Source organism: Equus caballus, chromosome 14 (assembly GCF_041296265.1).
Source record: "Equus caballus isolate H_3958 breed thoroughbred chromosome 14, TB-T2T, whole genome shotgun sequence".
NCBI classification, from domain to species: Eukaryota; Metazoa; Chordata; class Mammalia; order Perissodactyla; family Equidae; genus Equus; species Equus caballus.
Genome location: NC_091697.1, coordinates 24884682 through 24909288, shown reverse-complemented (window position 1 = coordinate 24909288; position 24607 = coordinate 24884682). Strand labels below are relative to the sequence as shown.

The 24607-nt window shown below is 54.8% G+C and overlaps 1 protein-coding gene across 2 annotated transcripts in view; it reads right to left on the bottom strand.

Moving 5' to 3' along the window:
* STK10 (serine/threonine kinase 10) overlaps nt 1-24607 on the bottom strand; it is a 107644-nt gene that overhangs the window by 35165 nt on the left and 47872 nt on the right. For both annotated transcript variants that reach the window (XM_023617241.2, XM_070233897.1), the window contains exons 4-7: nt 20222-20371; nt 8451-8523; nt 7258-7452; nt 6600-6681 (exon numbers count right to left, since the gene is read on the bottom strand). In XM_023617241.2, the coding sequence (XP_023473009.1) occupies nt 6600-6681; nt 7258-7452; nt 8451-8523; nt 20222-20371 (500 nt within the window). The remainder of the gene's footprint in view (nt 1-6599; nt 6682-7257; nt 7453-8450; nt 8524-20221; nt 20372-24607) is intronic.

The window sequence follows — 24607 nt, the reverse complement described above, 5'->3', positions numbered from 1 at the left end:
CTACCACAGCATGGCTTGCCAAGCAGTGCCGTGTCCACACCCGGGATCCCAACTGGTGAACCCCGGGGCGCCGAAGCAGAATGTGTGCACTTAACCGCTGCACCACCGGGCCAGCCCAGAAATGTCACATCTTTCAAAGCGAAGGCTCCTTCATGCAGCTTGCAAAACACCAAAGCTGTTAAGGCCTCAGCGGATGTCAAATCAGCATGGGCATCGCCCTGCAGGAAGTCTGTCCTCTGGCGTCTGATCCCCAGCACAGGGTGTGCACAGGGGTGGTGGACACCTCAGGACGCCACACTCACCCAGGGCCGCGCAGAAGGAACGCTGAGGAAGGGGTGTCATTAAGTTGGAACGTGCTTATTGAAATTTACAGCAAGGCTCTGATGAAATTCATTGTTTTTACTGTCAGAAAACTTAGCAGAGGAACAGTGTCAACAAGATTGCAGGGAAGAATGCAAATGACTAAAGAGAATAAATTTTCTAGCACCTTGAAATCACATTCGCAACTGACAGGTCCACTACAAATCACTTTCATCTGTTAACGGCTAGAAAGCCAGGGTGGTGGAACTTGTGGCAGAGGAGAGGGGCGGAGCTGCTGGAGGAAGGACGGAGTGGTACACGCAGGGCCCTGGGCCTTGGTGAGAAGCTGAGACTTTACTCCCAGAAGCCACCGGAGGGCTGCAGCAGAGCAGTGATATTAACAGTTACGCTTTAAAGGTGTAACTCTGGCTGCTGTGTGGCTCCAAAGTCTTGAGTGGGACCCTTAATTAGGGTTTACTAATCGTGGGAGGCAAGAGAGTATAGCAGTTAAGAGTACTGGCTCAAGACTCTAGGGCCAGTCTACCTGGGATAAAATCCCGCTTCCACCACCAACTCGGGCAAGTCCCTCAACCTCTCTGAGCCTCAGTTTGCTCATCTGCATACTGGGAATAATAGTATGGTTGTGCTGAGCATTATAGTAAGTGCTCAAACCATGGTAGCTATCACCGACATCATCATCAATACTGCATCCCCTCCATCACCACCATCGTCACCACTATCATCACTGCCACCAGCAGCAGCATCACGAACACCATCATCACCACCACCATCACCACATCACCACCACCACCACCACATCACCACCACCACCACCATCACCACATCATCACCACCACCACCACCATCACCACCACCACCACCACCACCACCAGCAGAGTCACAATCAGAGAAGCCTTTAAGGCACCAGTCTTGCACTCCCAGCTATCCCTATTCCCTCCCGCATCCCCAGAGAGCACAGCTTCTGGAACCGAGGGTGAGAAACAAATGCCAAAGGCTGCTGAGCTTCACGCTGTGCAACCTCACACATGTGAACTTAAGCCAGGAGCCACCGGACACTTCTCTTCAGTGGCGGAAGCAGATGTGGCAGGAACAAATACCACAAGCACAGGCTACTGGCAACACCAGGTTTTCGTCAGGGCTCACCACGTGTCGACCAAATCAGTGGCTCTTCAGCCAGGCCAGGAGCCTCGCTTCCTTGAGGCTGAACCATCTGCTCCACTGCCTCCCTGGAGCACCCCAGGGTCCCCAGGCAGTGGAGGGGCAATCCACAGGGAAGAAAGCCTTTGATGGAGGGGCAAGTGAGCAGGGCTCTTGGAATCCCTGGGCAAGCGGGGCAGGCACACAGGGCAGGCCCTCCTGTGGCTGATCAGGCCTGGAACACCATCTTGTAAACTGCTCTGGGACATGAGGCACAGCCACTTCCCCCACTGCGTCAGCCCCGTTACCTCCAGGGATCTGTACAGAAAGACATCTCCCCAGCCGCAAAGTGCCAGGCCCGTCAGAGAGACAAAGCCTGCACGGGAGGGCGGGCGCCTTCCCCACGGCCCAGCACGCTGTCTGCCCGTACGGGGATGGGCTGGTCTGGGCACACGGGGCCCCGGAAAGGTTCTCAGGCACCCCCGCGGAAGGCCCAGGTCAGGGGGGAACTCAGCCGGCTGCTCCCTCAGGAAGAGGAGAAGCTGTTTGGGGCTGTCACTGTGGGAAGCCTCAAGATGCCGCACAACTCGCCAACCAGCACTGCCCTCCGGCCAGGACCTCTCCTGCCGTCTGCAGACATCTCTTCCAAGAACCCGAGCCTGTTTCCATGTGCTTAGAAACCATCAGCCATGGAGGGGAGGGGCGGGGAGGGCGCTACACTCCAGACAGGCCTTAGAAAAGGCCTACGAAAGCTTTCACGTTTGCAGGTGTCAGCTTCTTCTCTTCAACCCTCCCTCGCTCCCTGCTCACCTTCCTTCTTCCATCTCTCTCTTTCTCTCCTCCTTCTTCCTCTCCTTCATTCATTCAGAGAGGCAGTTCACCAGAGCGGTCAAGACAGCAGGCTTTGGGACCAGACAACCAGGACCAAAGTCCCAACTCTGTCACTTACGAGCTGTGGGCCTCATGCAGGCTACTTAACCTCTCTGTGCCTCAGTTTCATCAACTGTTCGATGGAGATCTGAATAGTACCTACTTCATAGGGTTGTTGTGAGGAGTAAACTAGTTAACCTTTGCTAAATGTTTAGAACAGCACCTGGCATGGAGAAAGGGTTACGTAACGCTTACGTGAACGTATTTAACAAATACTCACTGAGGACCCTCTGCATACCAGGCACTATTCTGGATGCTCGGGAGTGACAAAAACAGACAAGACTGCTGTCCTCAGGGAGCTGACGTGCCGAGAAGGGAGATCAACAACAAACTTAAACAGGTAAGTGATCCACAACCACACTATGTGCCATAGAAAATTAAACGCCGGGCAGGAAAAGGAGAAAGAGTAATATAGGGGTGTGGCAGGTGCACAGTTTTACATGAGGCAGTTGGGGGAGGCCTCCCTGAGAAGCTGACCCCTGAGCAGTGGCATGAAGAAGAGACACCCTGGAGGTGACTGGGGGAAAAATATTCCAGGCAGCATAGAGAGTCAGTGCAAAGGCCCTGGGGCACGAGTGTGCCTGGGGTGCTGGAAGAACAGCGAGGAGGTCGGGGTGGCTGGCGAACAGGGAGAGAGGAGGTGGGAGGGGTCGAGGTGAGCAGATCTCGCAGGCCCTGGCAGGTCCTAGAGACTCTGGATTTTACTGCGAGTGAGATGGAGCCATTAAGGGGCTTTGGACCAGGAGGGACAGGAGCTGATGCATGTTTTAAAGGTTCCCTCTGGCCGCTGTGCTGAAAGTCGACTGAAGGAGGGCAGGGAGCCCCATGAGAGGCAACGATCCAAGTAAGAGACGACAGCGGCTTGGCTGCGGGGTTACAACGGCAGGGTGAGAAGCAGTCAGGATCTGGGCATGTTCTGACAGAATGGATATGGAGCATGCCAGGGACAGAGGGATCAGGATGCTTGCACAGTACAGGCCTGACCCCTGGAAGGGTGGGGTTGCATGGACCAAGACTGGAAAGCCATCGGCGGAGCGAATCTGGGGGAAGCTGAGGGCGCTCCGTTGCGGATATGTTAGGTCTGAGATGCTCATGGACATCCAAGGCGGGAGGGGAGTACACAGCTGGATGTGAGCATCTGGGGCGAGGAGGGCACAAACGTGGGAGCTGGTACAAACCGGATGAGGTCATCATGGTGAGGGGACACAGCGAAGGCCCTGGCGCACCCCCACGCTAATCAGATGGAGCAAAGAGGAGCAGGCGAAGGGGACGGAGAGGGCGTGACTAGGCGTGGAGACCTGGAGGTCAAGGGCTGCCAGTGAGAAGGACGAGGGTCGGCTGTGGCTGCTGCCCTGGGTCCAGCAAGACAAGCACTGAGGCCTGAGCTGACCACGATGTCCAACTTGTGGAAGGTGCCGACGATCTCGGTAAGAAGGCTGTGACTGTGCGGGGCGGGGGGGCGGGGGGCGGGTTCAAAACAAATTCAACAAGTGTGCACTGAGCACCTGATGCGTGACAGCTGTCATGCCAAACACTGCACAGAGCATCTCATTCACTCTCACAATTCTGTGAAGTGAGCACCATCCACGTCTTACAGATGAGGAAACTGAGGCACAGAGTGAGGACGGCTCAGATTCCAGGTGGGCAAGCCTGATTTCAGAGCCTGGGTTGCTAATCACGACGTGACACGGTCCCGAACAAGAAGATCTGCACAAGTAAATGAATGAACCATAGACCCAGGGCGTGTGTCAGTCAGTTCGAGGCAAAATGTGCGGAAAGACGAGGGGCCAGGAGGAACCTGCCAGAAGCAGGCAGACCTGAGGGCCGAGGAGGGAGCATGGCAGGGGGTGCTGGGAAGTCAAGATCTGGGCCTCTTTGTCACTCAAAGCCAGGTGACCCGGGGCAAGCCACTTCCCGGCTCGAGGCCTCGGTCCCCAACCTAAGGGGGCCTAACTCTCCAGCCCCCCTAACTGAGAGATAAGAGGGCACCTGGAAAAAGCCGACAGCAGCCTAAGCTCTGACAGGGCCTTCCTGCCTCTCGAGAGAGCTCCCCTTTCTTCTCCCACCCTTTCTGTCTTATGCCAAGAAGCCTCCGGCAGGACATGTTTCCCAACTACAGAACGGAAATTCCTGGCTCAGGCTGGGGCTCTGGGGTGCCGTGTGGGGATGAAGGGCAGCTGGTCTCTTCCCGGCGGCGGAATGTCCTGGAGGCCGGATGTATCAGGCCAGGAGGTGCTGCCACAGGAAACAATCGGCCCCAAGCAGCTCAGAGCTTCTGCTTCTGACGGGCCCCCCCCACCCCGCCTCCCCAGGCTGCCCCTCCAAACCACGGCACCCAGAAAACGAGGGCTGTGATACTCCAGACACCCGCTTTCAAACACATCACAGAAATCCACAAGGAACAACCGTGACTGCCGAGTAGTCAAACGTTCATTGAGCACAGTGCTTAACAGTTAAACTACGTGCTTTACAGTACTTTCTCACTCAACCCTCACAACCCTGGAAGCGGGGCATGGCTATTGTCCCCATTTTAGAGCAAGAATCAAGTCTCAGAGAGGTTAAGTCACTCGCCCAGGGTTGCACAGCCAGTAAGGGGTGCAGCTGGGATTTGAACTCAGGACTTTCCAACCACTGTGTTGTCGTTGCAGAGGGGCGCACTTGTAGCCCAGAATGTCGACCACAGGCCCAGCACCTGGCACACAGTAGGTACTTGGGAAAAGCGTAAAGAAACAAAGAAAGACTGGAGCGCTTGGTGTGGCCTCTTCCTCCTCTCCTCCTACTGCACGTCAGAGGCTGCCGCACAGGTGGAAAGACCAGCATGGACAGGTGGTGAAGGGGCAGCCCCTCCCACCACCCAGGCCTGCTCCCTCCTCCTTTCCCATCGGCAGTGGGGGCACGGGCACGTGGGGACAGCTGGGCAGGCGGTGCGTGCAGCTTTCAGAACACGAGGCTCAGCTCAGCAAAGGGTGCCCACAGCGACCTCCAGTGTTTCAAGAAGCTTCAGGCAGACCATCTTCCGCTCTCCCACCCCAGGGCAACAGAGCCAGCTAAGGAGACGCTCAGAGTCGGCCGTCGGCCATCAGCCGGCTGGGCTCCCCGATTCCGCGCACGGCAGCCAGAGGGACCCTTGGAAGCGGACGTCAGAGGCGGTCTCCCTACTCCCAACCCTCAGGGAGCCCTGCGCATCCAGGGCGAAGCCCCAGTCCCGGCCTGGGCCCACGAGGCCCTGGCTCTCCTCCGCAGGCCTGCCTCCACGCTGGCTCCCGGCTGGCCTGTGGAAGCCCGGGGCACCGGAGGGTCCACCGGGGAACCGGCACGAGGGCCGCATCTGCCTGACCTGTGGGCGCAGACAACGCAGTTCGGGCTGAACACCTGCCTGCCTTCTGCGCCTGCAACGTCAGCGCGCGCGATGCAGAGGCTGCCTGGGGACAAGCCCCGGGACACTAATGGGCTGCCCTGGGAGACTTCACACGGGCCGTCCCAACCCGTCGTGGGGGGAACTAAGTGCATCCCATGTCACTCCACGGGGAGAGGACCCCGGAGGCCCGCGCTTGCTCCCCCCACAGGCCACCGTCTCTGTATCCTTCCGATGGAGTGAGTGTTAGCGGCGCGATTTACGCGGAGTCCTGCGCGTCCTCCTAGCGCATCCGCACCCCTGGGGGTGGACACACCCACGCCTCTCTATCCCCCCTCCCTCACCCCTGCTCCCCCACCTGGCCGCGTGCCCCTGCTTGCCCCAATCATGCTCCTGTCCAGGCCTTTGGCTCCACCCTCGGGTACCACTGGGCTCGCTCCCGCGCCTCCCTTGGGTGTCTGTTCAGAGAGAGCCTTCCGGACCCTCCCTTTATAGAACAGCAGCCCCTCCCAAGCCGGTCCCCTGCGCTTTTATTTTTCTCCATCGCCCCCTATCGCCACCTCTAACGTGCGCATATCTGCTCGTCTGCCACCTGTCCCCCTACTAGAACATAAGCCCCACGAGGACAGGGCTCAGCGGGGCTTCCCTCACCACACCCCGCCCAGCACAAGAGCTGGTATTCAAGAGGCGCCCAGGGAATGTCGGTGGATGAGTAAATGGTGGTGCACACCGTCCCCCGGGCTGCGGGAGGAACGGCTCCAGCTTCCAGTACTGGGTGATCTCAGCCATCTTCGGCCTCCAGAGGCAGGGCAGGGCCGGGGGGCGCGCAGCCACCCCGCGGCCGGGAACCACTCACCTCCAGGAGCTGCGCAGCGCTGGGCCGGGTCTCTGGGTTCTTGTCCAGGGCTGTCTTCAGGAAGTCTCGGAACTCTAAAGACCTGGGGGGGGGGGGGGGGGGGGGGGCAGGTGGCAGTGAGCTCTGAGCCCGGCAAGAGCCAAGGCAACTCCCCGTGTCACAGACTCCGCTCCCGGGAGTCGTGTGCTTCCCGGACCCGCCCCTCAAAGGACAAAGGGTTCCTTCAGAGCCCAACAGCGGAGGCGATGGGGCTTCACGATGACATTCTCGCCTCGGACATGACTGTACAGCCGGGCGCGTGGAAATCCGAGGGGCAGTGAAGCGGGCAGGGCTGGGGCTTCAGTGCGAGCCCACTGCCAGCCCGGGGCTGTGCCGCACGGCCGCTGGGGCTCACTCGGGTTCTCCTTCCCACAGCGCGGATCTGGCTGATTCAGACTGACGGACAGCCCGCGCGGAGAGCAGACAGAAGGAGGAGGCGTGGAGGGCCCTGGGAGCTCAGAAAGGCCTGCAGACCCCAGGCCCTGACTGTACCCCCACTTTGGAGGCTGGCAGTGACAGGACAGCCCTGGCACTCCACATCCCCAGTCCCACCTGCCCTGCGTCCTGGGTCCGCTGGCCGTCCAGCAAACACCCTCAGGGAGGCCTCCTTGCTCCTTACCACTTGGAAGGGGTGAGCAGCGTGGGAGGGTCCGACTTGGCAATCTTGAGCAGGACCCTCATGGGGTTGAGCTCGTGGTGCGGGGGCTCGATCTGGGCCATCTCAATCAGAGTGATGCCCAGGGACCAGATGTCAGCCTTGTAGTCATACGGGGTGTCCTTCATGGTCTCACACATCACCACCTCGGGGGCCATCCTGAACCAACCAAGGGACAACAGAGGGCTAAGAACATGGCCTGCACAGGCGCTTCTCAGAGACTCAGGCTCAAGGACCAGCACACGTCCGGGTCGGGGGTTGGCAGCACTCCCCAATCAGGATTTGCACTACTTTCCATCCCACTGTCTTCCTGACGACGGTCTTCACACAGATGCCTTCCTAGCAGCTCCACCGCCACGTCCCGCTGCAGTCCCGACGCCTACCACAAGAGGGCAGCCACAATCCAGAACAGAGTCCTGGGGGGCGGGTGGGGCCGAGGGGAAGGTGCCCAGAAGGAAACGGGGGCGGGAGGGGTGGAGAGAAGACAACAGCGCAAAGAAGGGATGGGGGGGAAAGGGGAAAGGGGAAAGGGGAATAAAAGGGCAGAGAGAGAGAGACAGAGAGAGAGAGGGTGAGTAATAAGCAAGCAAGGGCCTAACTCTAAGGGGAAGTCACACACCGGAAAACAGAAAGGAGTCAGGTGGGAAGCTGAGGGAGCGAGCTTGTCTTTAAAAAAGCCATAGTTTTAGAAAAGAAGGAAACATGATGGACTGGAGAAGTCCAGGGAGACTTGCCACGAAGGGAGGAAGTGAACTGGTACTGTTCGTCTTCACAGCCCCATCCCCATGCTGGGCATTCAACCCGTATTTGTGGAATTAATCAAGAACTGGACCATTTTTTAGGGGCTCCAGTTGAGTTGTTATTAATGGAGCATTTTCTCTGTGCATCAGGCCATTTAATCCCCCACAATAACCCAGTAAGTAGGTGCTGTATCATCTCCCTGATTTTACAGATGAGGAAACTGAGGCACTAGGAGGCTAGGCAACTTGATGAAGGTCACAGGACTAGTAAGCGGTGGAGACGGGGCTCAGACCCAGCAGGCTGCCCTGAGCCCTGGCCTTCTGTGCTCTCCCTCTGTCCCAGCCAGAGGTCACCTTGGGGAGTCTGAGGTTTGACACGCAGTCCACCATTCCATGTGCAGAAGCCGCACGACTCACCAGTAAGGCGTTCCGATGAAGGAATCTCGCTTCTGCAGAGTCTTCAGATTCTTGGCAGATACACCAAAGTCAGCTGCAAGACAGAATCTCAGATAGGGTATTCAATGGACATTCCTCCACCCACAGCCTCGGGGACGAGCCCGTGATGTGGACTCAGAGACATGTGTTCCAAGTCAACCAACAGATGCCATTTTCTATCTGGCAAATGAGCGATCATTACAAGACAGCTACTGCTGTAAGAGCGCCTCGAGACGCTCCTGCTTGCTAACCAGAGTCTACGCCGAAGAGCCTTTTAGGAAAGCAGTTTGGCAATAAATCACAAAAACCTTTAAAATACCCATATTCTTCAGATCCAGTAATTCCAAATCTAGGAATCTACCCTAATGAAATCATCTTAAATATTTTAAAAATTAGGCCTAAGGATGTTCATCAAAGTGCCACTGTACTAGTGACAAATTAAAAACAACCAGAATCGCTTAGCTCTCCGGGAGCGATCGTCATCAGCAACAATCGCACCTCGGATGAGCCTGGGCGGCTAGGACACGGCCCCTGCGCAAAACTGAGGCAGTGCCTTTAAAGCTTCTTATAGACCATAGATAACATGTCCTGTCTTTTCCAAAAAGGATTTAAGATTGTGTATCAAATGTGCACACACAGAGTAAGAGAAACTAAGAAATGAGGAGAGGAAAGAAAGATAAGGTAAACGGTAAACGACTAAACAGATTAAGAAAAGTGTGAAACACCCCACACGGTGCAGTATTTTATACTCATTACAACTGGATCTGAAGTATTTTTATTCAATATTTCAATGCTGAATTATACATATTAATACATATCAATATGGAACATTAAATATGTATTTAATATTTAATGCAATATTAAAATATTTTATTTATATATTTACATCATAAGGTTAAGTGGGAAAAGGGGGAGATGCACAGTTGAAGATATTGTATGGTCAGAATTATACCCCTCTCCCCAAAAAGGGCAAAAATATACACTGAACTGACTTGGAAGGGATACCCCAGCTTGCGTAAACGGCTGTCTGCGGATGGTGAGACGAGGCGAGCGCCTTGTACTTTTCTCAATTTGTAAGTTTGCTACGATGAACATGTATGACTTTCAGGACTGACAGAAAATATATAAGGAAGGTGCATCTTGAAACACACGCCAGGCTTCACACACCCACTGCTGAGAGAAGAATCCAGCAAAAGAGACAAAGACAGGTTCTCCCCAGTCTTCAGGGGCAGTCATCTGATTAAAAACTAAACTCAGGAGGAAGAAACAGCTCGGGAGAAGCGGGGAGGTGAGGCGTAACTGGAAGCCTCTGGCGGAACGGCAGAGCTGTCCTGACTGCCGGAGCCGGGTCTTGAAGCGAGCGGGCGGGCGGGCCCAGACCCCGTCAGGTGACAGCTGCTGTATTCAGGAGCTTCAGTCTGACTCACAATTCACAGCAGGAGGGAGCATAACGCTCTCAGAGCTGGGCCCCAGGCTTCTGTTTCCTGGGTTCGTGCGTCTATGTATTCACAGGCCATCAGGAGCCAGCCAGGGGCGGAGGCTGCAATGAGGACCAAGAGCCAACTCCATCTGCCCTCGGGCAGCTCCCAGTTGAGAGGTGGACCAAGAAAGCAATCAGATAAACGCCAACAAGGATCCCTTCATAACTGCGTAGAATGCTGGAAAGGTGGGAGTGCAGTGTGGGGGAGAGTCTGCGGGGGGCTGAGCACAGAGAGCCGGGGAGCGGGAGGGAGGCCTGGAAGAAGTCAGGCTGAGTCGCTCGAGCCATTCACTGGTCCAGCAAACACTAACTGGACGTCTGCTCTGGGCCAGGCACTGTTCTGGGCATCTTCTCCCCTGTGCAGCCTGTTATTCCCGTGGTGGAAACAGGCCCTCAGCACACCCCACGTGATTCTTGGGGACTCTGGGGCGTGAGAAGGGCCCACAGGGAGAAGGCAGGGCAGAGGGGTGTGGAGTGCTGGGTGGTGGCCCCCAGAAACAGCCGGGAGGTCCAGATCTGGGGGAAGGGTTTCCCAGCAGAGGAAACAATGGGCTGGAGGGCCCCGGGAGCGGCAGGGCGGCACAGCCAGAGGCGGGTGGAAGCAAGTAAGCGGGGAGACAGGCCGGGCCAGGACAGTCCCAAACCTCTGACCCTCGGTTTCCCGTCTGTGACACTGGGGTGGTGACAATGCAGAGCTACTTTGCAGGGTTACTGTGAGGTCTCTGAGCCCAGCCAATGCTGATTGCACAAGTTGCTCCATCAGCTGATGGCAGCCCTCAGAGGGACAGTCCAGCCACTGCAAGGAGGGGGCAGCTATCACCTCCCAGGGTGAGACCAGCAGCCGCTGCAGGGGGAGCTGCAGACCCAGAAACAGAGGTGAAGCCCTGGTTCTGCTGCTGACTGCCCAGGTGGCCTGGGCAAGTCACTGCCCCCTGGGGCTCCTGGGTAAGAATGGGGGGCCGGGCTGCCTCCTTCCTGCTGGGTCAGCCTGGGCCCCACCTCCCCTGCCAACACCAACAATGGCTGACACGTCACCCCAGGAAATCTTCTGAACACAGTGACTGCCTCTCAGACTCAGTGAAGCCCCCAGGAGGGTGACTGGAACTGCCAGCCCCACCCTGGCCCGCTGGTCCCTCTCTGAGGAGGAAGAGGAAAAGCAGAAACCACCGACTTTCACAATGACACACAGTTGGTCCCCAGGGCCCTCCCTGAGCACCAGCCAGTTTTTTGGGTAGCTGCTACTTCCCCTTCTGCTCCACAAGAAGGGGCCCGGCCCCTCCCTGCAGCCCTGGGACCTCGGGCTTCCCCTGGCACAGGGAAGGGGTGGCCCCGACCGTCTGCTCCCTAAGTGGAGTTTATGAGGGGCGGCCCCGACGGGCGGACGGCTGCCCTTGGACAATTCAACGGGGGTTTTCACAAGGCAATCTCCTCTGATGGAAAGACGTCCCCCAACCCCCTGCCACCTTCTCCCACTTTAAACAAGAACCAGAGACAAGGGCAGCAGGCAGGGAGGGCCTCTCCCTTCACGAACGATCATTTCCACAAGGAAAGAGACCACCTCTGCTTTGTCCATAGCTGTACCCCTGGCACCACATCTGGCACATGAAGCACTCAACAAACGGGGTCACTGAATGGACAACTGAATAAATGAACACAGATTTGCTAGAATGCCTTGAACTGACATATATTTAGGAAAAAATGACAACACTAGGTTTGTTTGACAATAAATAAATATGTTTGACAGCGATTCTGTTTCTAGAAATAGATCCTCAAAACCAGATTTATAAGATGTATGGGAGCTCACAAAAGCATTATTTGAAAGGGTGAAAAATTGGAGACAACCTAAGTTGTTGCTAGAGCTTGGTTGGTGGCCGGTTGGCTAAGTTAGGGTTCACCCGCCCTGAAATACTATGATGCCCTTAGCGACATTTGTATGAACCAGCTTGGAAGTTCGTCCATAACACGTTGCCCTGAACATGCTGCCGACTGACCGACGCACGTAACAGAACGTACAGCGTGATTCCAGTCGTATCTTAAGCGAATGACACATGCACACTGTGTGGGCACATACACCCACAACACAGAAAAGGGTCTGGAAAGTTGCACATCAAACTTAATGACCGCCTCCCTGGAAGTGGGATCTGGGTGGGGGCGGTGCACTGAGGGGGCCTTATATTTTTTACTTTATACACTTTTATTCTTCAAAATCTTTCTGATAAAGAATATGCATCGCCTTTTAAGAGTTTAAAAAGCTAAAATGTATACGGCAGTTCTGGGGTTTGTGGGTTTTTGTTTTTTCTTTTTCAAGTAAAACCCAGCGGGAGCCAGGATGTGGTGAAAGCGCTTCCCGTTCTGCTGGGGGAGGGGAGGGCGTGGAAACGCGTGCAACCAGCCTGAAGGGCACACGGGCGGCAGGTGTGAACCTGAACCGTGCACACACCCGATACTCTACTCTGAGAATTCCTCCTACAGGTATGATTACAGGAAGAGACTCAAAGATCCACCAACAGGCATGCTCTTCACTGCATTTGTTAAGAGAATAACAGGAGAAGAAACCCAAATTCCCAACTTTAGGGGTTTCATGGGCAAATTATGGTCTGTGCAGGTGATGGAATGCAGGAAAAATATAATCATGTTTCTGAGGAATATTTAAGGATATGGGGGAAATGGGCTGGTATTACTTAAAAAAAGCAGACTGATAAACTGTATACTATGGTCCCAACTTAAAAAAAAATAATGTTTCTCTAATAAAAACTAGTATTTACTGAGAACTTAGCAGGCGCAGAGCTCCGGGCAGAGACTCACGCGTGTCATCGTTCTGTGGATCATCGGCATACGTATTCCCAGGTGCAACCTTTGTATGCAGGACCCTTTGGGGCAGGGAAATGACTATGGCCATCGTACGCACGAGGAACCTGAAGTTTAGAGAGATTAAGGAACCTGTGGATGGCCTCCCAGCTCTAAGGATGGACGTGATGCTAAGTCTGTGCTCTTCACCACTGTGTAGTCCCCCCTTTCTGTGCACAGAAAAAAGCCTGCAAGGAAGCCGGCAGTGGGGCACCCTGGCAAGATTAGGGGGAACTTAATTTCCTTCTTTGTGGGTCTTATTCCAAACAGTCTGCAGGACTGTGCCTCTCGCTATACTCATTCATATATATACATTTTTCTCATTACCAAGGCAATGCTGCTTATCAAAAATTCATTTACAGATTAAAAAGTCTCCACAATCCTAGCAAACACAAGTTTGCTGCATATAGCTCCAGATGTATTTATTTATATAAATAAAAATTATATATGTAACTAAAAGTGGTAACTTTTATGAATTTGCTTTTAAAAAATGAAATCAGATTCAACATACTATTTTGCAACTTGTTTTCCCCCCTTCACAGCATGTATATACATCTTTTCAAGAGATTTCCCATTTTCTACAATGTAAAGATGATTCTACCATATGATGGTACCATAACTTATTTACCTAATCCTTTAGTGGAGCAAATTGGATCATTTCTGATTTCTCGCTGTTACAAATATTGCTAAAATGAATATCATTGTACATATCTTTCCATACATGTATAAATATCATATATTACTTTTATAACCAGAAAATTACATACATCGTGTAAAATGCATTACAGAGCATGCACATACACAAGCAGTGAACTGAGAGATGAGAATCTCTCATCTGTCCCCTTAACTCTAAGCCACCAAAAGAGCCCAAGATAAGAGGAGCCTTTTCCCAGACAGTCCAGGCCAATTAAAGGCAAAAGGGGTCGTTCTGACGCCCCCTCCTCCCCTGAGCCCTCCACCCCATGCTGGGCCAGCCCGTGGTCTGGCATGATCAGGGCTCACCCCTCAAATTCTAGGTCTGAGAACCCTCTGGGTGGTCCTCACCCAGGCTGGTGCCACCTGCCCCAGGAAGTGTTTGGAAACGAATGGGGGCTGCCAGTCGTCACAATGAACCAGAGTGCTCCTGCCACTTAGTGAGGGAGAGCCAGGGGCACGCACCTCCTACACAGCCAAGACTGTCCCGTCCAAAATGCCAGCTGGGGCCCTGTGGACAGACACGAGCCAGGGCCCTCAGGTACAGACAGGGAAGCGAAGCCTAGAGAGGGTTTGGGACCTGCTGAAATGGGGGTGGATCAGGAGAATCAAAGATCCCCACCCCCAGCCCTGGGACCCCAGGGGCCTCCTTCCTGTGATTACACAGCCAAGGGCACACCTGGGCTCATTAAGCAGGAGGCTGCCACCAGGGCACCCAAGGGACTTCTCTTAATTACTGGGTGATCTGTCTTCCCAGGAGCGTCATGGAAACAGTCCCAGGAAGGGAAACGAGAAGATTCTGCTGTGATCTGAGTCGGATCGCTTCATGTTTCTGAACCTCGCCTTCCTCATCCATTAAATGGGGATCATATTTTCTGGCCAAATGTGAGACTGGAAGTATTGCTCTATTTTTCTGTTTCTATGTTTCTTTTCTTTTGTTTTTGTGGCAACCAGACACACGTGACCACTAATGGGAAGCCTCTGTTTTCCCATTCATTCCCCTCCGTCTTCGGATAGACTCTCTTCTCCCCACATAACCCTGTATTTTCTGGTATTTTCTCCCTCAACCTCAATCACAAATTTAGTCCTTTGTTCTTGCTTCCCACCCCTCCACACTCCTCCTCTTGTGGGTTTATTCCAACAGGCTGTCTGTGGTGGATAACTGTTTTTCTGATCAGCCCAAATCCTCTCTCCTCCTGGGACACCACCTCGCCCGCCCCAACCCCGCTGCTCCCTGAGCGCAAGGGCAGCCTTCCCCATCACCCTGTGACCCCGCCCTCCTTCTCAGAGACTGGCCATAGGCGGGGCCTATCAGAGGAGCCCTCCTTACTGGGCCTCCTTGATTGGTCCAGGGATCTGCCCTGAGCCAAGCTGAGCCAATCAGAGTCCTTCACTGGGATTCTGACTCTGAGACCTGAAATGGGGAGGGTCAGTTCATCTTGCAGGTGATGCTGAGAAAAGAAAGTAAAGTTAGACCTTGCCAGAAGCTTTGGGGGCAGAAGGGGTCCCAGAGCCTAACCAATATGCAGAGAAAGGCGGAGGCCAGAAACACGCTCGGCAGCATTTGGGTTCCAGGGTCCAACTCACTTCACTGCCCAGCTGTGTCTCCTGCCCAGCATGATTCCACATACCACATACACACATTCTCCTGTCTGCCTTCAATCAGGGGAGACGGGTTTTTATAATTTGCCATCAAGAGTCTAAAAGAGGGTAGTGGTTAAGCACACGGACTCTGGGGCCAGATGCGTCGGTCTGAACCCCAGCTGTTCCTCTTAGTAGCTGTGTGACTTTGGGTACATTAATTAACCTCCCTAGGTGCCAGATCCCTCCACTGTAAAATGTTCTCAGTGGTCTCTGAGGATTAAATGAATTACTTCATATCATCCCACTCAGTACCTGGGAGCCACAGGGAAAGGACCAGGGCCCCAGCCTGCTGGCCACAGCAAACAGAAGTGAGGGCTTGGCATCTAGATGGGGGTGAGAGGAGGCCCACCTGCCAGGCCTCCGTACACTGGGGGCTTTCGGGAATTCAGGGTCCTGCAGTAATCACAAACTGACAGAGTGATGGCAATGCTGGAAGCTGCTGTTTAGGGAGCACCCACTATATGCCAGGCTCTCTGCTTGCACTTGGACTTTTAGGCCAGTTCAGACCTCTGCTTGGAACCTGAAAGACCCCGAAAGTTGTGAAATTCACCTCCCATCCTCAGACAAGCACCGCTGGGGAGAGGAACACAGGCTTTTTAGAGAATGGGGAACATTCCTTCTTACAGCCGCTGCTCTGAGACCCTCCCCGGCCCGGGAAAGAAACCTAACACCCTCTAGTCCCCTGTGATGCGCTGGCTGCCAGCAGATCTTTACATACACAGTCGCATCAAATCGTCACACCAACTCCATGAGGCAGGAACTGTCAGCCTATGCTCAGTTTGAGGAAACTCAGGCTCCAAAGGATTACGTGACTTGCCCAGGGTCACCCAGTGCCAAGTGGCAGATCCAGGACAAGAACAAAGATCTTTGGACTTCAAAGTCCACCCTCCATCGAACATCCTAGCCGTCTCGGGTGGCAGGGCCCCTTCCTTTCTCTCTGCACAGATGGCTCCCCAGTGGCCATCGAGAACTGCCTCACACCCACCCGAGCTGGAACTTGTGTTGACTCGGCAACTATTGAATGAATCTCAGAGGAAGTTTGAAATCCTAGACAGAAGTGAATATCTGACACAAGGAAGAAGCAAAATGCCTAGTAACAGAGGGGAACATACCCCTGAGCCTCTGTCAGTCCTCTGCGCACTTCACCCCACTAGCCACAATGAGCCCGTGCAGAGGTTCTGTCGTTATACCCACTGTACAGATGAAAGGACTAAGGTTTGAACAGTTAGACATGTTTCTCCAGCTCGGAAGGGGCAGAGCCAGGATTCGGACCTGGCTTGTCTGTGTCTTGACCCCGTGCTTTGCTCAGCTCAGCCCGCTGCTCCTCATTTATTCCCACCCTGTTGAACCGTGTCTCCAACGAGGTGCTGCCCTTGCTCGGGAGAAAGATCTGCTAAGCAGCTCTCTCATGCGTCCCCGGAGTTCCATAAGGACATGGGGGGGGTGCCCCCAGGGGTCCAAGACAGTCCCAGGAAGCTAAGAAAGCAGACAGACGCCGCCCCGTCCCGGGGGCCTCCTCCACTGCTTCGCCAAGGCTGCAGATTCCAGGCCCCAGGGGGAAGAAGGATTTTCCAAAACAGAACATGAGGCCTCGGCAGGCGTCCACACTCCGGCTCCTGGGGCCCCAGGCAATTGTGTAAATACTTACACACTCGACTCCCTGAACTTTTCTTCCTCCTTAATTGGCTTTCTGGTTTTCTCAGCTGCATATGCCAAGTCATCTGGAAACGAGGGGCACCACCTGCTTCCACCCCATGCTCTGCTAGGCTGAGTGGGATTCTGGAGTCTGCTCAGCATGTCCGTGCCCACCAGATTCAGGGGGCGTGTCCGGGGAGACAGCATGGGAAACAAGAACCCCTGGGCACATCTCAGCTCCAGGCTCCTGGGGCCCTCCCTCCACCCCTGCCCCCACCCCTGGGCTTCCCTGTTCTGACTGGCGCCTTGGGCCAGTCCTGACCCAGGTTGTCTGTTCTGCCTCCTCCATTTGATAGGTTCTTGAAGGCTGAGCCGAAGGTCCCCTCGGATTCCCCAGAGCATATGAGACTCTCTTCTGCTCCCCAGATACGCCCTGACCGGGCCCCTCCCTCCGGGTCCCCCTCCCTCCACCCTTGCCTGAGCCAGTCCACGGGCAGCTGTGGAGTCAGGAAGAGCCGAGTCCCAACCCTGCTACTCTTCCTCCCTCGTGCTCTGATCGTGGGCATCTCATTTCACTGTGGGCCTCACTGTCCTCACCTGTGCCGGGTGGCGTCCCACCCCACACCCCCAGGTGGCCCCCGAGTGCTGATTAAATGAGATGCTGTCTAGAAGGTGCTTTGTCTGACACCTAGCGGTGCTTCATAAACCCAGCAGATGTGTGTTATTTTTATTCTCACCTCCCCCCCCCCCACCAAAATACCCCACTGTTTCTCACCTCCACGCCTCTGCCCCGCAAGGCTCCCTCTTCCTGGACAGCCCTGCCCAACCTGGGTTCCCCAGCAGACACCAACCCAGTCTCACAGCTCCGCTCGAACTATCCTCTCACACGAAGCCTCTTCTACACCCCAACCTGCAGGCCAGGCAAGATGGATGGATGCTCCCTGCACACTCCCTCCCCAGCCCCGATGCGCCCACACTCTCCACTGCCTGGGACTCTCCTCTCCTCCGTCCCCAGAGCCCAGCACAGGCCGGGGCTTGGCACAGAGGAGACACTTGATGCAACAACAGGAATCACAGCTCGCCCCCCTAGAGAGCTTCTTCTCTCTCTCTCTATATATATTTTCTTGTAACTGGCTTCACTCCCTCTGAGGGAGGTTTTATCATCACACCAGTTATACAGATGGGGAAATCAAAAGGCAGCAAGGTCAAGTGACGTACCCAAGGTCACGGAGCCAGAGGCAGGGTTGGGATTTGAACTCGGGTGCATGCTCTTAACCACTCCAGGTAAGAGAAGGAGTTAGAGGAGGAAAAGCTTCAGGGGATGTGGGCTGAACCCCAGGGTCACAGACGCTGCAAGCACCAGGGAGTCCGTGTGCTAAGAACCCAGTGTGACCCTGCTCATGTCCCATATGAGAAAGCCCTTCACCCTGCGGCCCCAGGGCAGAGAGACCCCACCCTCCAAACGACTGAGCACGTCTAACCAGCACCCGGGTAATGCTGACGCTGCCACCGCCTGCACTTTGGGGAGGGAGCGTCTCGAGCAGTGGCTCTCCCAGCGTGGCCCCCACACCAGTAGCTTCAGCTGGGAGCTAGCCAGAAATGCATGTTCTCAGGCCCACTGCAGACCTACTGAGTCAGAAACTCAGCTCTTGCCGAGTAACACGAGTGTGAGGAGCCCTCCTCAGGACGGAGAGGCACCAGATCTCAGAACCGACTGGTCTTGTAGCCATCGTGCGAGCCCCAGCCCTACCCTATCCCCTCAGTCAGCTCACGGCGCTCCTGGAGGCGAGTGCATGGGTATGGCAGCGGCCCTGAGGGTCAGCCCTGGCTCTGCCCTCGCCAGCTCTGTGACCTGCGGCAGGTCCTCACCCTCTCTGAGCTCCAGAGCCCTAAAGCAGGGATGTGGGAGCCGCCCTCCTGCTGCAGAGGAGGCCCTAGATTGCACTGTCCCACTTCCGTCCCAGCCCTCATGACTGCCTGCAGTTCTCGATGACAGGGCTCAACGGTCAGGCAGTTTCTCGTGGACACAATTAAAGTGGTCCTTACAGAGATGAGGGTGACCACCGGGGAACTGCAAATAGTGACACGTCCATGTTGGAAGGACAGGGTGGGGGGTGGGGTGCAAATGAAGAGACCATTTAACTATCAGAGGAGGATGTCAACAGAAGAAGGAGTTGACCGCAGTCAAACGGATGAACAAGAGAGTACCATCTCTGAATCGTTCCTAACACGCTCTAAACCCTCTCTCCATCTGACATCCTTCTACTCACGGAGACGCACGCAGACGTATGTGGGCTGACAACCAGCGCCAGCATCTGTGTAATGAGCCCAGGGGCACTTTCTGGCTTTCCCCTTTAAACTTTCCTGTACCGGGTGAATTTTGTATAATTATCAAACAATAAAAATCATTACTTAAAAATAGCATTACAGGCATATTATTTAGCAAGGCAGGAGTAAATATGAGAAGAGTTCAAAGCAATTGTCTCTGGGAGTGGATGAAGAAAGGAGGGGTGGGAGCAAAGGACACATGGACGTGTCATTTGGTTAAAAGGACTTATTAAAAATACAAAGAAATTCCGACACACACTACAACATGGATGAACCTGGAGAACGTTTGTCTAAGTGAATAAGCTGGTCACAAAGGGACGACTACTATAGGATTTCACTCATGTGAGGTCCCTAGAAGAGTCAACCACACAGAGACACTAAGGAGAACGGCGGTGGCCAGGGGCTGGGGGAGGGGAACGGGGATTGTGTTCAATGAGTTCAGAGTTCAGTCTGGGAGGTGAAAGGTTTCTGGAGACCGATGGTGGCGATGGCTGCACAACAATGTGAATGCACTTACTGTCACTGAACTGTCCCCTTAAAAATGGCTAAGATGGTAAATTTTATGTTGTCTGTATTTTACCACAATTTAAAAAAAACAACAGAGAGAGGAGAAAAGGTTTCAATATCCATGCCTGGTGTACCGTTTCCCATTAGGATGGAAACGGACCAGGGTGGTCCCTCCAGCGTCACTCTCCCTCAGTTTTTCTCAGTTGGAAGGTAGAGCAACGGGTCCAAGCTGTGCCTCCCACCGCGCTCTGCTGGCGTCAGGGCGGGAAGGCTCTCCATGGCGAGGGCTGTCCTGTGTGCCGTGGGACACTAAGCATCCCCAGCCTCCACGAGCCGGACGCCAGGGTCTCCTCCCAACCCAAGATGCAACAACCAAAGACGTCTCCTGACACTGCCAGACGTCCCTGGGGGACAAAATCGCCCTTGGTGGAGAACCGAGGGGTTAGACCAAGCCGCCAGGAACTGTGCGTGGCTGTGACCCAGGGCCGGCGGCGAGGATGTCAACATCCTGGGTGGCTGTGGGAGTGAGGAGCCCACACTCGCCCCCGGTGCCCTCAGAAGCCAGGCCGACACCCCCAGACCAGGTTGGGCGCCCGCCTCACCCACAGCCGCGCCTTACCCAGCCGGATGTCCCCCTCGAGTGTCATCAGCACGTTGCCGGCTTTCAGGTCCCGGTGGATGATCCTCTTGCCGTGCAGGAAGTTGAGGGCTTCCAGCATCTGGCGACACACGACCTGAATCTGGGGCTCAGTGAGGCCTCTGTCCAGCTCTGGGAACAGAGAGGAGAATGGTCGTCAGGTCAGCAAGCGATCGCTGCAGGCAATGGAGCGTCAGGCCCACCCCAGGTACAGAAATACAACAGCCACCAACCTCCTGGAGCACTCACAGTGCTCCAGGTTCACGTCTGAGCACTCACATTACCTAGTTCATCCTCTACGGCACAGGCACAATTATCACCCCATTTTACAGATGAGGAAACCAAGGCTCAGAGAGCTCAAGTCACTTGCTCAAGGTCACACAGGTAGAAGTCAAAGATCTGAGGTTCAGACCAGCCAGTCTGGCTCAGAGCTCAGACTCAGGGTTGGTCAACACAACCCTTCTGAGAGGCAGAGACTGTGCTGGGAGCAGGCACTGAGTGATGCTCCATGTCAGGCTCCACGCGTGGTGCAGGGACACAGAGAGGGACGAGGAAACAGTGAGAAATGCTCGGAAGAGAGTGGGATGCGGGCGCGTGGGAGGGCAGGACGGGCAGCAACCCCTCCTCCTGGGAACTGGGGGGCTCCCCAGAGGAAGGGCATTCGAGCCGTGTCTTGAATGTGTCTGAGAGGACAAAAGGGGGACCGGGGCATTCCAGGTAACGGAACCAGCAGAAGCGAAAACCTGGAGGCTGACACGAGCTGGTGTCACAGAATGTCAACTGGTGCCAGAACGTGGAAGGTGAGGGGTGGTGGAGGGCTGTCACCAAGAGCCTCTTGCATGCTCATCGGGGACACGTACACATGCTCCGTACAACCCGGAGTCCACTGAGAGATGCCAGAGCCCTACTCTGAGCAAGTGAGGACCGCGAAGAAGGGTATTCCACGCAGGGGGAACAGCATGTGTGAAGGACCCCTGCCGGCTGAAGGGGAAAGTGGAGTCAAGGTCAGGGTCAGCAAGCCCGACTCTGCGGCCTTTGCGGGCCATGCTACAGGCCGTGTTTTATCTGAACTAGAGCGGGCAGTCCAGGAGGGGCTCTAAGCGAGGCAGAGAGACCATCTGGTTTTTGCAATTAAAAAATTCCCTCTGGTGCACTGAATGAAGAGCTTGCAGGGGAGCAAGAGCGGGCAGGGAGCTCGGCCAGGGCCGTCACGGCAGTCCAGGAGGACCAGATGGTGGCCAGGGCGGAGAGAGGAAGGATTCCCGACTCGATGGGTCAGGGAGGCGGGAAGGACAGCATGAGGGACTGTGGGTGTGGCGGGAGGAAGGCCGAGAGAAGACCCACGATGATGTCCTGGGCTTGCTCCCCATGTGGCTGTCGGGATTGTTTATTCTTGGGGTACCTGAGCCCCTGTGGCGAGGTGAGGCCCCGCTGCCTGGCCTGCTGGGTCCTCAGACCGCAGGCTCCAAGGCTGGCCAGCCAGGGCCCTGCTCTGGGGCCACCCTCTGGCTAGTGCAGCCCTTGCCTGTGTCCCACTCTGCACCTGGCCAGGAACCCACCAGGCCAGGCCCCTCAGGCCTGGTGAAGACGAACACAACAGCCAGGGTGGAGGCGCCACTGCCCCGCCCCGGGAGGCCTGGGCCCAGAGCAGGGCTTCCGGACAGGCGTCCTCTCTCTGGGGTCCACAACTGCTCCCTGTCCCTGTGGCCTCATCCTTAACCTCCATGTCCCCCCTAGTTGGGGGCCAGGCCCAGAGCCTTCGGGGTCACACAGACGGAGCAGCAAGCTCAGCGCTGCCCCTCGCTAGCCGTGTCGTTTAAGTCGCTCCACCTCTCTGAGCCTTCGTTTCCTGGTCTGTAAGGTAGGATGATGCCAACCCACGTGGGCAGGGCTCTGGCAACATGGGTGTCAGCTCCTCAGCACGGAGGCCTGTCAATAAAGCTGACTATCGCTGTGTGGTCCTCAGATTATGCTGCAGGATCTGCAGCAATTTTTTTAAATGTCAGAAATGTGTGATGCTCGTGTCCGATGCACTTATATAAATGAAACAGGGATCAAAATGATGATGACAATGACAATCTCATCACCACTGCTTTTTGAGCCTTTACAGTGTGCCAGGCACGGGGCTAAGGACTTGGGTGCATTATTTCATTGGATTCTCACAATGCCCCAATGAGGTAAGCAGCATACCCTTTTAAGTCCAGTTTATTGTTATAATTTACATACAGTCAAATTCATGTTTTTTTAGGTGCACAGTTCTATGAATTTTGGCAAATGTATACAGTCACATCCCCACAATTTAGATACAGAATATTTCCACACTCCCCCAAATTCCCGTACCCCTTTGAAACCAACCTTCCAGCCCCATCTCCAGCCCCTAAGCAATCAATTTATGTCCTTACAGCTTTGTCTTTTTCTAGAATGTCACATAATTGGAATCATATAGTGTGATACATTTTAAGATTAATTTTTGATTACACAGCACCACTTGAATACTTTCTTCATATTAAAAACATTTGCAACACTGCAGATGCGTCTGAAGCCCCTTTGAAGCCACATCCCACTCGCCCTCACCAGCTCCTCTGCAGGAGACAAAACGTTTACCAGCTGGCAAGGCCAGGCCAACCGGATCGGCAGGACCTGGGTGTCAACAAACTAGAACGGCCACACAGAGCCGTGCGCGTGCACATTGTCCCCACCCCACACAGGGGCCGGCCCCACGGCTACCAAGAGAGGAACTTTGAACAGACCCCCGCCCACTCCTCCTCTGCACAACTCTGCAGGGCGATCGGGAGACGACCATGGGCAGAGCCCCTCTAGGCGGGCAGGCGTCTGAGGGACAGTCAGCCCCTCGTCACAGAGCCACAACCAGGCCCTGGCTCTCATCCCAGCTTCTCTTCTCCCACCTTGATTTCTAGAACGTCGATGGCAATTTTCCTTTAACTGCTGCCACGAACAAGGAGAAAACCACCAGGAGCTGGAGCAGTCAGTTCCACCAGAACTGAGCCAGGGAGGCAGGCAGTGAGTCTGCCTGCGGACTGAGCGTAGCCTGGGGTCACACCCGGCTGTGAATGAGGTCAAGGATCTGGTATGCATAAAGGCCTCTTCCATCTCTGACATTCTCCCCCACGCCTTATTCAGCTAAGCCGCTGGCTGGCTCCCACTCTCCCCTTCTTTGTTAGTACCTGAGCATATGGCCACCCAGCTAGAAGACCACATTTCCCAGCCTCCCTTCCAGCCATGTGTTACTATGTTCTACCCCATGAGATGTAAATGGAGGTGTCTTGAGGGGCTTCTGTGATGTCTCCCTAAAAGAGTGACAGTGGAGTGTGTGTTTGCAGAGTTGTCCTTCCCTCCCTTCTTCTATCCCACTGTTTGGAATTCAGATGTGATGGCGGGAGCTCCCATAGCCATCTTGTCACCAAGAATAGAAGACCAGCATGAGAATGGGGCCAACGCAGAGGAAAGTGGGGCCAACAGTTAGAGAAGGAAGCCAAGTTCTTATGACAACTTTTAAAAAACTCCTAGATCAAGCTGTGCCTGAAACCAGACACTCTTGAAGTTTTCAGTTATTTGTACAAATAAATTTCCCCTCCCATATACCCCATCCTTTGTTTCCCCCAAACCAGTTTGAATAGTCTTTGACTCCTTATATCCTAGAGTCTCAACTCATACAAGACCACCAGTTTTATTTTGTTAGATTCCACCCAGAACAATGAAGACCTTCAAAGGCAGTCTCTGCTGAGAGACAGCACAGCCAAGGGCCACATCACAAGTGCCCGTCTCCTGTTCCCTCCTGTCATCACCCACCCGGGACTCTGGGAGTGGCACGAGCTCGGCAAGGAAGGCAGCATTTCTACAGCCCAGGACAGGAAAGGGCTGCCACAAACTGGAGACATTCCTGCGGCAGACTCGGGGGGACACCTTCTTCACAATAAGAAAGTGGCTGAAGAGCGCCACGTTATACTGAGGCTCTCCTCTCCTGAGCCACCCCAGAATCCTGAACAGGTCACTCCACCTTCTGGGGCCCGAGACCCTCGGCCTCTCCACCCACTGCCCAGCAGGCCAGCAGAGCAGCGACGATGCAGGGGTTGGAGGGCAGCCATCAGGAGCGGGGCCACCCGGACCTGGGTTCACATCTCTGCTCTGCTGTGTGACTCTGGGCCAGCTCCTTAACCTAAGCATCATCTGGTCAAGAAGAAAACAGAGGTAATCCCCCTTTCTGATTTTACACGTGAGGATAACATACATGCAGGCAGCGACCACAGACTCTGGCATGTACTGACTATCCATAAAGTAGAGGCGATTACTAACGTATTTTTTGTATTGCTCAAGCTTGCCTGGGACGTCAAGACGTGACAACATCCC